This window comes from Quercus suber, unplaced genomic scaffold (genome assembly GCF_002906115.3).
Source record: "Quercus suber isolate HL8 unplaced genomic scaffold, Cork oak 2.0 scaffold_350, whole genome shotgun sequence".
Taxonomy (NCBI): domain Eukaryota; kingdom Viridiplantae; phylum Streptophyta; class Magnoliopsida; order Fagales; family Fagaceae; genus Quercus; species Quercus suber.
Window position 1 is genome coordinate 774,362 of NW_027069802.1, and position 14,365 is coordinate 788,726.

Below are 14,365 nucleotides of genomic sequence, written 5' to 3' on the forward strand. Positions count from 1 at the left end.
AACCTAATAGTTAGCACATAGATTTGCATGGAGTCAGCACCAAGTAGAGATGGAAACCCTGACTGTTGCTTGGAATCAACACCAAGCGTTGGAAGGAAATTCCCAACCAATATTTTATATTAATATATGCTCAATAGGGTTCCCACATTAAGGAAGGAGAGACTATCTTCTTAACCAAGTAAGAACAATAACTCTTAACCAATTACATAAAATAAAAAGACCTTTTAAATCAATCAGGCCTAACTGGTAATGGGTCTCCATTGTCTAGCCATGTAATCAGTGCTGAGTGAAGCAGGGTGGTGAGCAATGGCATGAAATGTTTTTTGTCTAAGTTCATTGAATAGAAGAATGTGTATAGAACCTCCTTGTTATATACCGTAATAACCAATTTAGGTTTTCTCCCTCACTTTATTGTGAGTGTTGTACTTGAGAGGTTCAATTACAGCACTATTCTTCTTCTTCTTCTTCTTCTTCAAAATACGGCAGTGCCTGTCTCATCGTTTCAGGTGTTCTAGCTGTCTCCCTCATAGTTCTTCTCGGCCTTACCTCGGAAATTTGGGACACCTACAAGTCCCCACAAGACGACCCATTTCCCAGAATTTACACCATCGAGGTACTCAACGAGTTTCCTCACGACCCCGATGCCTTCACTCAGGTAACCCCCCTTTATTTTCAACTCCATAACTTTTTTTTACTGTAATGTTGGGATTTTGAAGTGAAATGGGAATACACAAGTAGACAATTATAGATTCTATCCCATTGTAACTATAACCATTGAATTATTAAAAAAAAAAAATTCACATGTTAAGATAATTGAAGTAGTACTTGACCTATAGAAAATTGATAATTAAAGTGGTACTTATTAGGCTCTGTTTGGTAGAGTAGCTGAGCAATATATTTTCAATTTTTAAATAACATTATACATATTTTCACCTTTCACATATTTCAAAAAACTAACTCTTCCGGCCTCAAACTCTTCCGGCCGTATTTTACTATTTTTACTCCATAGAAATATAAAATATGGTGATTTAAGAATTTAGGGCTGGTATTGTTGCATAAACGATAAAATGCCTATTGAACCCTTAGGAGTCAGCCTAGTGGTTCCTAAGTCCTTATGAGATTGGGTTTGAAATCTCTAGCCAACATGTTAGAGCTACCCGTAAGGGACTCTTCCTTATAATTACCTGGTGGACTACAAAGTACAAACACCTAGGGGAATAGTCAAATGCTCTAAGATTTATAAACACTTTTCCCCCCTTCAAATGATTTATTTATTTATTTTTTGGGTTCTGTTTAAAAACTTGAAATTATTCAATTGTTTTGTATGTTTTTGGTTGAATACATGCTGTGATTTACCAAGGTTAATTGTTAGAACATAATACAGCTATATAATTTGTTACATCTTGGAGGTTTATTTGAAACATCTCTATTGCTCATGTTTAAAATTTCAGCATCTGAAAGGCTGTGCATAAAAGAAAAAAAAGTAACAATTTCTATGGTTTTTCTTTTTGCTTTCAGGGGCTTCTTTATGCAGGAAATGACACCTTATATGAATCAACTGGTCTTTTGAAGAAGGTGATTTGCATTTTTTTTAGCATTCTGGTTATATTTAGGTACATTCTACGCACATATTTGTGGGGATCCCTAAAACTACACAAAATTCTCAAGAAAACATTACAGGAAACAGATAGAGTAGACAATAAACACAGGGATCAATACCTTAGGTTGCTTGGAGTGAGCGCCAAGCGGTGGAAAGAGGGATAAAACCTAATAGTTAGCACATAGATTTGCATGGAGTCAGCACCAAGTAGAGATGGAAACCCTGACTGTTGCTTGGAATCAACACCAAGCGTTGGAAGGAAATTCCCAACCAATATTTTATATTAATAATGTTTCTAGTCCCGTAGGGTGGCACGAATCAACCTTTAAAGACAACGCATTTACGTGATTCTATAGTTTGTGAGATCTTTCTAACTCTATCTATTTATTTTGTCATTGCTAATTTTTTAGGGTTTTATTGTTGAATCAAAACTTGTTTATTTAGCCATATTTTCCAACAGCCCATGCATTGCATAGCATTGTACGAGCTCGCCAGAGGCACTGAGTCCATGGTCATGCCCGCCGCATGCACCGTCCAGATGATTAACCATGTCTCTTCCTTGCATGGACAACAACCATTGACAGCAATTGCAAACCCATGATTTGTAACAAAAACTCACCGAAGCACGAAGCTTTTCCAGGGGCTGAACCGGGGTTCAGCCATGATGTGGAATGATTGTGAATATGTGGTGCTTGTGGTTGTTTGGGTGGTCATGGGTTTCTGGGTTTGTGTTTGGTGAGACAGAACTGGGTGTCGACAGCTGTAGTTATTGAATTTGGGATAGGGTGACTATGGGCGATAGTGTTAGGGACAATGGCGACGCCACATTGGTCTCAGGGTGTTCCTGGGAACACCCTGAACTGAAAAAAAAAAATATATATATATATATATATAATAATTATTTTTTTTTTTATTTGTTTATCTTAAAAAAAAAATTAGGAACACCTTCAAATTAAAATTAGGAACACCCTAAAACTAATCCCACAAGATCTTGATTTTGGTTGGAGGGGAGCTTGACTCTCGTAGTCTCATTCGTTGTGAAGAAGAAGGATTGAGAGAGATAGAGAGCAGAGGAAAGAAAAATATGAGTCTGTGACAAGAAGCAAGTGAGTTTTGATATTTATTTTGGGAAAGAACACCTAAGTGTTGGGAAGTGGGGTATTAGATTAAAAATAATATATATATATATATATATAAATAAGCTTTTTCTCTTGGGACGAGTTATTGGGCTCTGTTAACCAAAAAAATAAAAGAGTTATGGGGGCTGTTTTTTAAATTTTAAACTACATTGCATTGCATATTTTATATTTTATATTTTATATTATATATTATTATTATTATATTATTATTATTATTATTATTATTATTATATTTTGGTTAAGAAAAGGTTCCTCGCCTTGCCATTGTGCCCGATGGTGCCGCCCATCAGCCTCAGGCCTCCCTTCTCCCTCAACCTCAAGGTATTTCATCTCTGTCTTAGTCTCTCTCTATTTATCTTAGTCTTTTAGTCTCTCTTTCTCTCTGTCTTAGTGTCTCTCTCTTCATCTCAGTCTCTCTTTATGAGTAATATTTACCCTGTTTTTGGCTTTATGCCTTTATCCGTTGTTGGTGTTTTTTTTTTTTTTTGTTGAGAATATCCAGTGTTGGTGTTGGTGTAACTCAGTAACTGTGTAAGGTGTCGGTGTTGGTGAGATTATTAATTGTCTTTTAGTGTTGGTGTTGTGTCTTTTGGTGAGATACAATAAATTAGCTTTATCTAATTGGTTCTAGTCTTATGATTGGGGCCATGGGGCATTGGGCTTTGTCGGTTGAATTGGAGGGTAGATGGGGGCATGGGGCCGGGTAGTGCAATTGTGCTGTGTGCTAGTGCTAGTGTGCAACTAATAATTAATAAATATGGTTGTGGCATGTGTGCTATGTGCTAGTTGATTAGTTCAACTAATGGTTATAAAATATGTAATAAATCACTCTTTTTTAGACTTGTACTTAAGCTATACAGCCTATATATTTTTGTGCTGCAAAATTTATTGGCTTTTTTTTTTTTTGGTTAAGTAATAGTGTGATATTCCAAGTAGGGAGGTATCAAACAACATTGTAATTAGTTGAACTAATTAATTTTGTTTGTTTGGGATATTAAATTAACCAATAATTAATTGGGAAAAGCAACTAATAAACAATAATTAATAATTTAATTAATCAATACATTATATAAGACAAACAAATTAAATTATGTTAGGTTAAACAACAATTAATAATTTTATAATTAATAAAATAACAATATAAAAATTATAGTTTAAAAAAGACAAACAAATTAATGAAACAACTAAACAACAATACATTGGAAAAAATTTCTGGAGCCGCCACTGAAAAAATTTATGCTTCTAAGGAACATCTTGAGAAAAATTTTTGGAGTCGCCACTGGTTAGGGATAGACTAATGGATAAATGGCCATGGACAACTTGGTTTAGGTGTTGAATTTGGGTTAAGGTGATCATGGGCGGTAGTGTTTGGGATAGACTAACAAGCCAATGGCCATGTACCACCAAGGTTTAGGTGTTGAATTTGGGTTAGGGTGATCATGGATGGTAGTGTTTGGGATAGACTAACAAAACACGATTTAGGTGTTAAGGTTTGGGTGATCGTGGGTGGTGGCGTTTGGGATAGACTAACAAGCCAAATGGCCATGTACACCTGGGTTTAGGTGGCAGTGACGTACGTCACTGGGTTTTGATTCAAGCACAAGGGTTGAGCAATCATGGAGATGTCATTAAGATTAAATTGACCACTTGGGTTTAGGTGGCAATGACATACGTCACTAGGTTTTCGATTCAAGCACAAGAGTTAGCCAATCATGGAGATGCCATTAAGATCGAGTATTTGATTCAAGCACAAGGGTTGAGCAATCATGAAGACGCATTAAGATCAAATTTACACCCGAGAATAAATTGGCCCGAGTGAGATAATTTAATTAGACAACCTAAGGAACCAAGGAACCATAATTTAATTTGAAAACTAAAGAACCATACTTTGGAACCATAATTTAATTTGAGAACCTAAAGAATCATACCTAAAGTACTGTATCTAAGTTTTGTCCTTTTATTACAAATAACTTGAACTTGGGAGTATATTTTGCAAAGTACTTAATTGTTATATCTTTTCATATAATTTATTTGCTCCTGGGAATGCTGGGATATAATAGCTTGTAACTTGTTAGAGCATCACCAGAAGGTTGGCTATCTCTAAACTTTGGAGAGAAAAGCCACTGTTCACACAAAAAAACCTCCAACAACCTTTCCATCTCCAAATTTTTTTAAAGATTTGCTATAGTAACTCTCTAGGCATGGAGAGCACTGTAGTAATTATTGTAGCATATCTAAACAATATCTTCCTTAAAATATTACTCTGTTGAATAAAAAAATAATTTTTTCTCTCTCATTCCTTTTCTCTTTCGTTCTTCACTCCTCGTGCTTCTCTATCTCTACGGTAACATACCACAATCAAAACAAAAACGCAAAACCCAATCAAAAGATTTGAAACACAAAAACAATATTTCTCATAAGCCTAATGAAATCTGAGCAATAAAATAAAACTAATAAACCAGAAAAAGAAAAAATGCAGAACGCTGATCTATGTAGAACACCGATCTCCACTTCTCTGCCAGTGATTTATGTGTGTATGAGAGAGAATTTGTTTGTGTGAGATGGAGGGAGAGAAATTTGTGTGTGTAGAGAAAGAGAAAGAAACAGAGAGGGAGAAGTGGAGATAAATTATTGTTCTGAAGGCTACCACACAGTGATCGGAATGAACTAGAAAAAAAAAGAAGGGTAGATGGAGATAGTGGGATATGTGTGTGGTGGAGAAAAAACCAAAAAAAAAAAAAAAAAAAAACAAAACAAAACAAATCAACAACCACCTATGGATGAAAGAAAGGATAAGAATAAGAAATGACCATTTAGAAATACTACTACAATATTTTCACAATAAATTTTAAGTAATTAGCTAATATTGGTAAGTAAAAAAATATTTTCAGTAGTAGATTCAAATTAGAACTAATAACAGCTTTCCACATAAGATTTTAATGTGATTATTGTGAAAGTATTGCGAAAATATTATGGATATAACATTTTTTATTAAAAAATATAATTGTTAAGAATGAATATAAAAGAATAATGATGATAAAAAAATAAAATAAAGAATGAATGAAGAAATAATATTTAAATAAGATAGAGAAAAGATAAAAAGTTTGTTTGAAAGTGTATTTGAAAAAGTAGACAAAAGGTAAAATGAACTGTTCACTCTCCAAACAGAGAAAAATTGAAGAAGCTGCTGGTGATGCTCTTAGCTTTCCTCTGTATCTCTTTTCAAGGGGAAAAAAATAAAGAGCCGAGAGAAAGAGAAAGAAAGGAAGATATCGTCTAGGCCACCAAGATGCAAAAGAAATGGAGCCTAAAGCGCCAGTAATGTATAGTTCAAGTATAGGGAACTTTCTTCAGAATCTATGAGAGTATTAGCAAGTACTATTACAACTTGCAACCCCGCAGGCAAGCCATAGAACAAAATAAAGCCAGTGCCCAGTTGTATACCTTCTCCAGTAATGTATTTTATGATCTAAATTTGCAATGGATGCATAAAACTTCATCTAATACATATTATACCAGATGTAAGTACTCATTGTAACCAGAAATTATAGAATGATTTGTTGAGCTAAGGATGTAGCATAATTCCTGACCCTATACATCAAATGCTAGTTCCAGTCTCTTAGAAGACATCAGGATGGAAACGTCCAGGAATGGAGCTGCTTTGTTGCGCCTGCTTCAAATGCATTGACAAGGCATAGTTGTTCACCTGCTCCAGTCACATAATAATTGAAAAAGATTAGTATGCATATAAAAAAAATTTCTGATAGACTTCACAATGCATGAAATGCATATATCATTGATCTACTATTCTTAGTTTCATGGATCTAAATTTTAATAGCGAGGGGAGTGCTTCGATGTTGGCAAAGAAGACCCCTTATTTCTTTCTAAAAGAAAAAAGGTATGGTTCCACAATGTTTGAAGTGGAAATTTTGGAGGAAAGGTATGAGGACTTCATTTGTTTGGACTCTTTTCATTTGGATGCCTTTGGATGAAAGTAGGCCTTCAAACTTTGACTTTCTTAGATTCATTGTACTCTTGAAATTGTAAGGGGCCTTTTCAGTATTTGCTGATGTCCTCCATTACCCTTTTATCTTTTTTCTTCATACATCTTTTTTAATGCTATTTTACTAATAAAACATATCAAATATTTTTAGAATCTTTGATTTGTATCACTTTTCATAATATTGTCAAATTGAAGAAAACGAGAATCTTTTAATTAATCTTTACTGTTTTTTTAGTTAAAGGAAGATGCTTACTTTACATTGTAAACTAAACAAATGAGTACAATGTTGTAAATGCAAAAAGATTGTACACTTTTTACAAATATGTACAACATTGTACACATTTTTTTAGTCTACAATGTAAGAATTAGATTGCTAGCTAGTACAATGTAAACCTATAATTAACCTTAGTTTAATATATTTGTTCATCCTAAACTCATTTGCAAGAGATGCCCTAAACTTTAATGTACACCTGTACCTTCCATATGAATGCCTAAATTAACAAACTATTGGGAAAATTTATCTTGAAACAGAGTGCTGATCATAGAATTTTACATTTAAGATAAACATTACAAATGCATCCATATTTTTGAGGGTAAATAATTATCCATTAATCTATAATTTAGAAACTAATATGAATGATAGGAGTACATTAAAAATTAACCCCCCCCCCCCCCCAAAATATGGTTAGCGTAGAATTTTGGAGTTTAGGGTTGATGACTACAATCACTCCTCTCTTTTTTTTTCTTTTTCAATTCACATAACAAAATTTAAAGGACTCATTTCAACACAATTCAATAAATATATTGCTATGGAACATTAAGATTAGTCAATGTGTATCTCATTCAGAAAAATAATTTTTCTAATCCAATTTTTAATTTTTGTATTAATTTTTTAATGTTATGGATTAAAGTTGTAATTTACATTTCCAAATGAAAGCATAAGAAATTTTGCAATTTTTCATACCAAACACCAAAAATGTTCTCTAGAGCATTGTGAGGGATGTAATCATAACACTGCAAATAAGCAACTTTCCAACAAAAAACATTTTAAACCAAAACAAACAAACCTTAAATTGAAAACAAATAAAGAAATGATTGAAGGGGGGGAGAAGGTTTTAACTCTAACCTCAAGTGTTCTCAACTGCTCTTGATACTGAGACAACAACTGCTTCAAATGCTGCAGCTCGCGGTTCTTATCTTCATACTCTTTCTGACGTTCATGCTGAATAGCCACAGCACGCTTGAGAATGGAATTCTCCCGCACGAGTGCTTCAATTTGCTCCTTCAACATCACATTTTCCTATATTTGGAAACATTTCAATTTCACAATGCCAATCTACATTACTATTAGATCTGAGAAGTTGCATTGAGTATCATGGGGGAGGAACAAGAACAAAAAAAATCAGGTCTAGAAAATTGCTTGCAAATCCTTACGTTGTAAGAGGGTTGGGGTTCAGAAAATCCAACACCTTTGTCTCTGCTGGGCAAGTGGTTAAGGGAGGTTACTCTAGGAAAAAGGTCATTTATGAAGAAGGTTTGATGCGGAACAAATCTGGCAGAGCTATCTGGGACCTTGCTTAGTCATTCTAAAGTTGAATTGAGTTATTTTATTGTTCTTTTTGTTTATTTGTTGATGAATCAGTTTTAATCAAGATTTACTAGAATAAGGGCAACTTGGTAATTATAAAAAATCTGGATATTTTATGTTTTGAGACCTTTTCCTATTTGGTTTATAAGTTCTTAAGTACTTTTTTTTATTTGTTATTAATAACATAGTCATTCTAAGAATAGATTATTTAGTCCTAGTCCTTCTATGAAAGGATTCAACAATAATCTATATAAAGGCTTTATTGTAGGAATAGTATTGATAGAAAGATTTATTTTAATAAAACTCCAATAACTTATTTTAAGCTTTGAGGGTGTGATTGCCTTCTCCTACCTAAGTGTGATTGCTTAAGAAAACCTAGGTGTGATTGCCTATTGTTTTCTTTTCTTTATTTCTTCTTATATTCACTGTTATAACACCAAACAGCCATCAAACTATTCAAGATTCAATCTTTTCTTTACCTAAGTCCTTAAACATCAAAACCCATATTCAAGAAACCTTAAAGATTTCATCAAAAATCTAATTTAGTACTGAATTCCCAAATAACCTACATTAAAATTTGTATCAGAACCCATTAATGCTTTCATCCTGCATCAAAGTTAACAACAATAATATCTGAGGTAGGAGAAAGGGACTGGACTCTCCAATTCTCTTGGGATCATGGGACTCTCCAATTCACATGGGCTATGAGATTGACTTTGTCATTGGTAAAGACGATAGAATTCGATTGGGCATGATGTACTTGCTGAAAGTGTCTTATTGTCTTTATTTCCAAAGCTCTCAAGATTGGAAGTTAAATAGTTTGCTAATTATTTTGACCTGCTATATTCAGCCAAGATCTAAGTGGGAATGGTGGATAAGGTATTTGGAAGCTTAATAAAAATGGTATTATTAGGCTTTAATAGGGACAATCATGTTTAGCTTTCCTTGGAAGGCTATTTGAAATGCATTGCTTTCCTTGGAACGTTATTTGATATGGATTGTGACCTTGGGAAAGTTCTCACCATAGATAATCTTACTATTCTATCTTATTAAAAAGGGAATACTTGACGGATCAGCATTGTATGTGCAAATGGAAGGACTGAGTCTATTGACCATTTTCTTTTTTATATTGCCCAATATCTAGGGAGTTGGGACTTTGTATTTATGGTGTTGAGTAGAATGGAAAACATGAACAGAAAGCTCAATTTGGAGGCAAAATCATAGCTCTTCAAAAATTATTGTATGGAATCTGGTTCCAACATGCTACATGCAGTATGCAGATAGGACATTCTAGGAGCAGGATTTATCTACAGGAAGGATGAAGTCATGATTTGTTGGGTCTCTTGTAATTTGGATGTCTTTGGATGTAGACCATCTAGTGTGTATAATTTCATAGACTTATTGTATTACAAGCTTCTTAGAAGAATTGTTGGGCAATATACACTTTGTTCCCCATTGTCTTTAATGAAATTACATGGTTTGGATTTATTTGTTAAATGGAAGTGAATGACTAAGAAACCAGGGTAATTAAAGGTTGCTAATAGCCTCTATTGATTCAAGTTGAGGGAAAAAAAGGAAAAGGAAGACAAAAATCACATTAATAGATGTAATTATAAATAAAAAAAAATAAAAAAAAAAGTGTCTATCAAAATACCGATTCTCCAAAAGCTAAACCCCCCCCCCCCTACCTCTTAATAAGCCAAATGCATGGGATTTTTAACATTTTAAATGGGAGGTAGAATAAAACCAGGGATAGAACTCAAAATCTCTTGCTTTGAGACCATGTTAAAATACCGATTCTTCCAAAAACTCAAGTTGTTAGGAAATGGTGAATTTGATCATTTAATCATATTTCTAACAATGTCAATTAAGAGAGTAATAGAGAGTATGACTTTAGATAGGATAGAATAGAGAAAAAGAATCCATATGACTGACCCTAACTAATCTATAGAGATCTATAGCTGACTCCAAGTATTGGACTAAGGCTTTGTTTGTTGTTGTTGTTGTTTTAATAGCTTCTATTGAGACCCTTAGAGCCTAGAAATTGATATTTATTTTTCCAACTTCATTCATATTGGCTTCTCTTTGCTGTATTCTTGTCCAACTTCAAACCTATTACCTTCTCTTTGATATATTCTCATTTTATTGTAGGGCTTTTGATGTAGGACAATTGGGAAATTTGTCTACATGTGATTGTGTAGGTTTAGAGTAAGAAGAATTTATACTCTTAGGTTTAGAATTATTGAAGAAAGGGCTATGGGGTTGTGATAAGAATTAAATGGTGGTTTAATGAGTTACTTTATAGGTATTTGATAAACAAAAGTACATGTAGGGTTTTTAGGGCTTTATAAAGGGGCTTGCTCTGGGGTTGTAAGGAAGAAGGAAAAGTACCACAAAGAAGAGAATAAGAAGAGTACCTGTGAACAGTACCACAAAGAAGAGAATAAGAAGAGAAGAGACGGGAAGAATGCAACACGAGAAAGCCAACATATCTCAATACTTAAAACACTCAATATCTTTATTACTCAACTCCTTTTAGTAGAATAGCAAAATTAATATACAAGGACTCTTTTTTTTGTTCTAGTAGTATTAGGATTCCTAATTTTGACCAACAAGCTAATAAAGGAATCTTAGACCCAAAGTAAAGAAAACCTAAAATACTTAAGATTCCTTGAAAATTCTAAAATTGACACCAAAATCCTCAATTTGTAGGAATTGCAAAGATTAGAATTTTGCCCCTGAATTCAAAATTTACCATAACTTAATGATAAAAAACTGTTTTAACACGTAACTAGACCTTTAAAACCACATGACTTTTACTTCAATTTGAACTTCAAATGTGGACCCCATAAAATAAGTCTTAAATAGGTGAATTTGCATAGTAGTAACAAATTAATCTTCCAAAGTTGCATCAAATTTCTTCTTAAACCCTTTGTAAGGGTCAATTTACCAAAAGGCAGGACCTTAGTTGGTTCATATTAGATGCACCAAATCCAGGTTCTGCTTGCCACATCATATTTTTGGAACTTTTTTAAAATATAATGTTGGGTAAAATGAATGCCACTGTATGGCGCACATTGCCCAACATTATCTATGCATGCTTCACACTAACACATGGCTTTTGATGTGAATAGGAGTTTTGTTGAAAAATCATCACAACAAAGAGCTTCTATCCACATTAAACACCATTAATTACGTTAATATCATGGTTAAAAAGGTTTCAACTATTATATAATAAATAATTTTGCAAATTTCATCATATTATTTTTTTTATAGAAATTGAATCCTACTACTACTGATTCTAGAGTTCCCCATAATGAAAAAACAAGGGATATATGGCTCAAATCATTAGTCGGGTATTAGAAGTAGCTTTTCCCCCAAGAAAATGCTTAATATTTACAACGCTCCAATAGTTAAGGGTGTCCTACGTAAAAGTTGCTTCTCAACACTAGCACGACCAATTGCTACCATCATATATTGCTAATATCATATATAAAAAATTAACTTTGACAAAAAATTATACGTACCTTGTGGACATTTTGTGTTGCCTCAGCACAAGCACGTGAACTGATGGACCTCTCTAAAATTTCTAGCAATCTTGTAGCACGTGCTTTGGCATCGTCCATACTAGAAGCACACGTCATTTCCCTTACAAATAAGTCAATCCATTCCATACCTTCCATGGGAAGGTTGTTTGGCACTGACGAATTATCAGGGGCAACAAAATTTTCATCATCCGGCAATCTACCTGTCAATTTTGCAAACTATCAAATTCTTTCCTACCAAGGTCCAAGTCACCAATCACCATAAAGAATGCAAGTTAAAGCAAACAACTCATAGACAACACTATCTAATACAAATCATATAATTATAAACAATGAAGTTATTGTTGAAGAAAAGTTACAATTGGAGAGCTAAGAGTTCAGATGACAATGAAACATTCTTCAAAAGGTCTTCAAAAGCAAACTATGAATGAAATTGATTATTTACGCAATAGGACATTTAAGGCAATGATTGAGAATATCACCAAACATGATTTTTTAATATGTAAGCTATGGCCCCAAGAGGAGGGGAAAGGGAAGAGTCAAACTAGTGACCCCTACTTCATGCGAGGTTGTCCCCAACCTATCGATCTACCCCTTAGAGTTAACATCAAACATGATATTAAGACGAGAAATTTGTTTTTGTTGTGTAATGCCTAATGGCTAGCAAGAGACTTCTTAAGGCATTCAAGGTAAATGGGTATAGTTAGAGAGTATGTGAAGAGGCTGGCATATCACTATTTTTAGACAGTCTCACCAACTAGGACCTCCCCTTATTCTAATCAACGTCTTTTGCCTTCACAAGCCCCATCCCCCTAAATCTGCGCTTTGATAAGCAAACTCCCTTGACACAACATAGAAATGAAAAGAACCATACCATCCAATTTAGCTTGCCTTGTATCTATATATATTATTGAAAAAAATCTTTTTCGTGTCCACTTTTTTGTACTTCAATATCTAATTGATAATAATAAGAAAAATTAAGGATATAAGGGTAAATTTGAGAGATTTAAAATTCAAATTCCTTAAAAATAGCACACATTATACACTTAAGTATAACTATTTGCGGTTACAATTAATTTTATATACATACATACATACATACATACATAAATATATATATATATATATTTTTTTTAATGTTTGTTGATACAAATTTAGATCTCAAAACCACACCGAATGGCAAATAGGTAGAATGGTTACTGACAAGACTAGTGGCAATTAGCAAAAACTCACCATCTACTTGAAGGTGTTAATTTTAATAAAAGACTATGTAGATGGTAGCATACATACCCTTCTCCACATTTACATCTGATACTTCAGCAGAAACTGAAGTTCCCTCGGCAGATCCTAAGCAAAGCTCATGCAGGCTCATGATGGCAGCATCCAAATCATTACCACATTCTTGCAGAGCTCTCTCAAGAATCTGAACAGTAAAATCATCATATAATTAGAAAGATGGAAAAACAATATTGCCTGACAATAGATCAACAACCATGTTGGAACACTTTTTTCCAATATAACAAATTAAACATGGAAACAGAATATAGTTTCAACAAAATTATTAGATGAGCAAATATAAACCGCATAACGACAACCAACTTAACAAGGATGCAGCCTTTAATGGATAGAAAAACCATAACAGGATCTTTCCAGCCCAAAGCAACTATTTTCAATAAGCACTACATCTTATGCCCTCTAAGTAGGGAGTTCATCTTGCAATAATAATTTCATACAGGAAAAGAAATGGCAAGACTCTATGTCTCTAGCATTATACACACCAATGACTTGGTGATCATGACACATCAGAGACCAATCAACTTGAATATATAATGCAATCATCACTTCAGGCTTTTTGCTCAAAACACTTCAAAACCTATCCCACAAACTCTAATTTAATATCTATACAACCCTTGATAAGAAAAATATTTAACAATATTCTCAGAGAAGAACCTATGCATACAAGAAGCATACTACAGAGTATCATTAGGAAAAACAATTTACTATAGTCAATGACATCTACAAAAGAATGAGAATAAATAATGCTAAATGCAACAGACTACTTGGTACTCATACAAAGTTCATAGAAATAAAAAGTACACAACTCCACACCGTTGAAAGTGTGATTATTTCCATCTCTGCAAACCATTTATATGAGACAAAGGGCTGCTTCCAGATCACACTGCTTCTTTGCCTTCGAAACATATTCCTTGACAACAAAAGTACATGTTAGACACATTTTGGGCCATTATTTGGATAGAGACTAATTTTTTAACGGTGATTTATGAGTGTGATGCATTATGCATGTATTAATTGTTTGTCACAAACATAGGCTCTGTTGGGATTCAAACCCAAAGACTGGTTTTTATAGACCAGCTCCTATCCATCAGGAACAGAGTCAGAGATTTGTCTATAATATTTTTATACATCAAATACATTAGATTGGAACACTATATGCAAAATAACTATATTTAGAATTTGGCGCCTCGCTTC

The 14,365-nt window shown here is 33.6% G+C and overlaps 1 protein-coding gene across 1 annotated transcript; it reads right to left on the minus strand.

Moving 5' to 3' along the window:
• Window positions 1-6,029: 6,029 nt before the first annotated feature.
• On the minus strand, window positions 6,030-14,087 carry LOC136061765 (uncharacterized). Its single transcript, XM_065760024.1, has 5 exons — window positions 13,985-14,087; window positions 13,166-13,298; window positions 11,858-12,078; window positions 7,869-8,042; window positions 6,030-6,445 (listed from the first exon to the last, which is right to left on the minus strand). The coding sequence occupies exons 1-5, from the start codon at window positions 14,075-14,077 to the stop codon at window positions 6,359-6,361; spliced, it is 708 nt and encodes a 235-aa protein (XP_065616096.1). The 5' UTR covers window positions 14,078-14,087; the 3' UTR covers window positions 6,030-6,358.
• Between the last annotated feature and the right edge of the window lie 278 nt (window positions 14,088-14,365).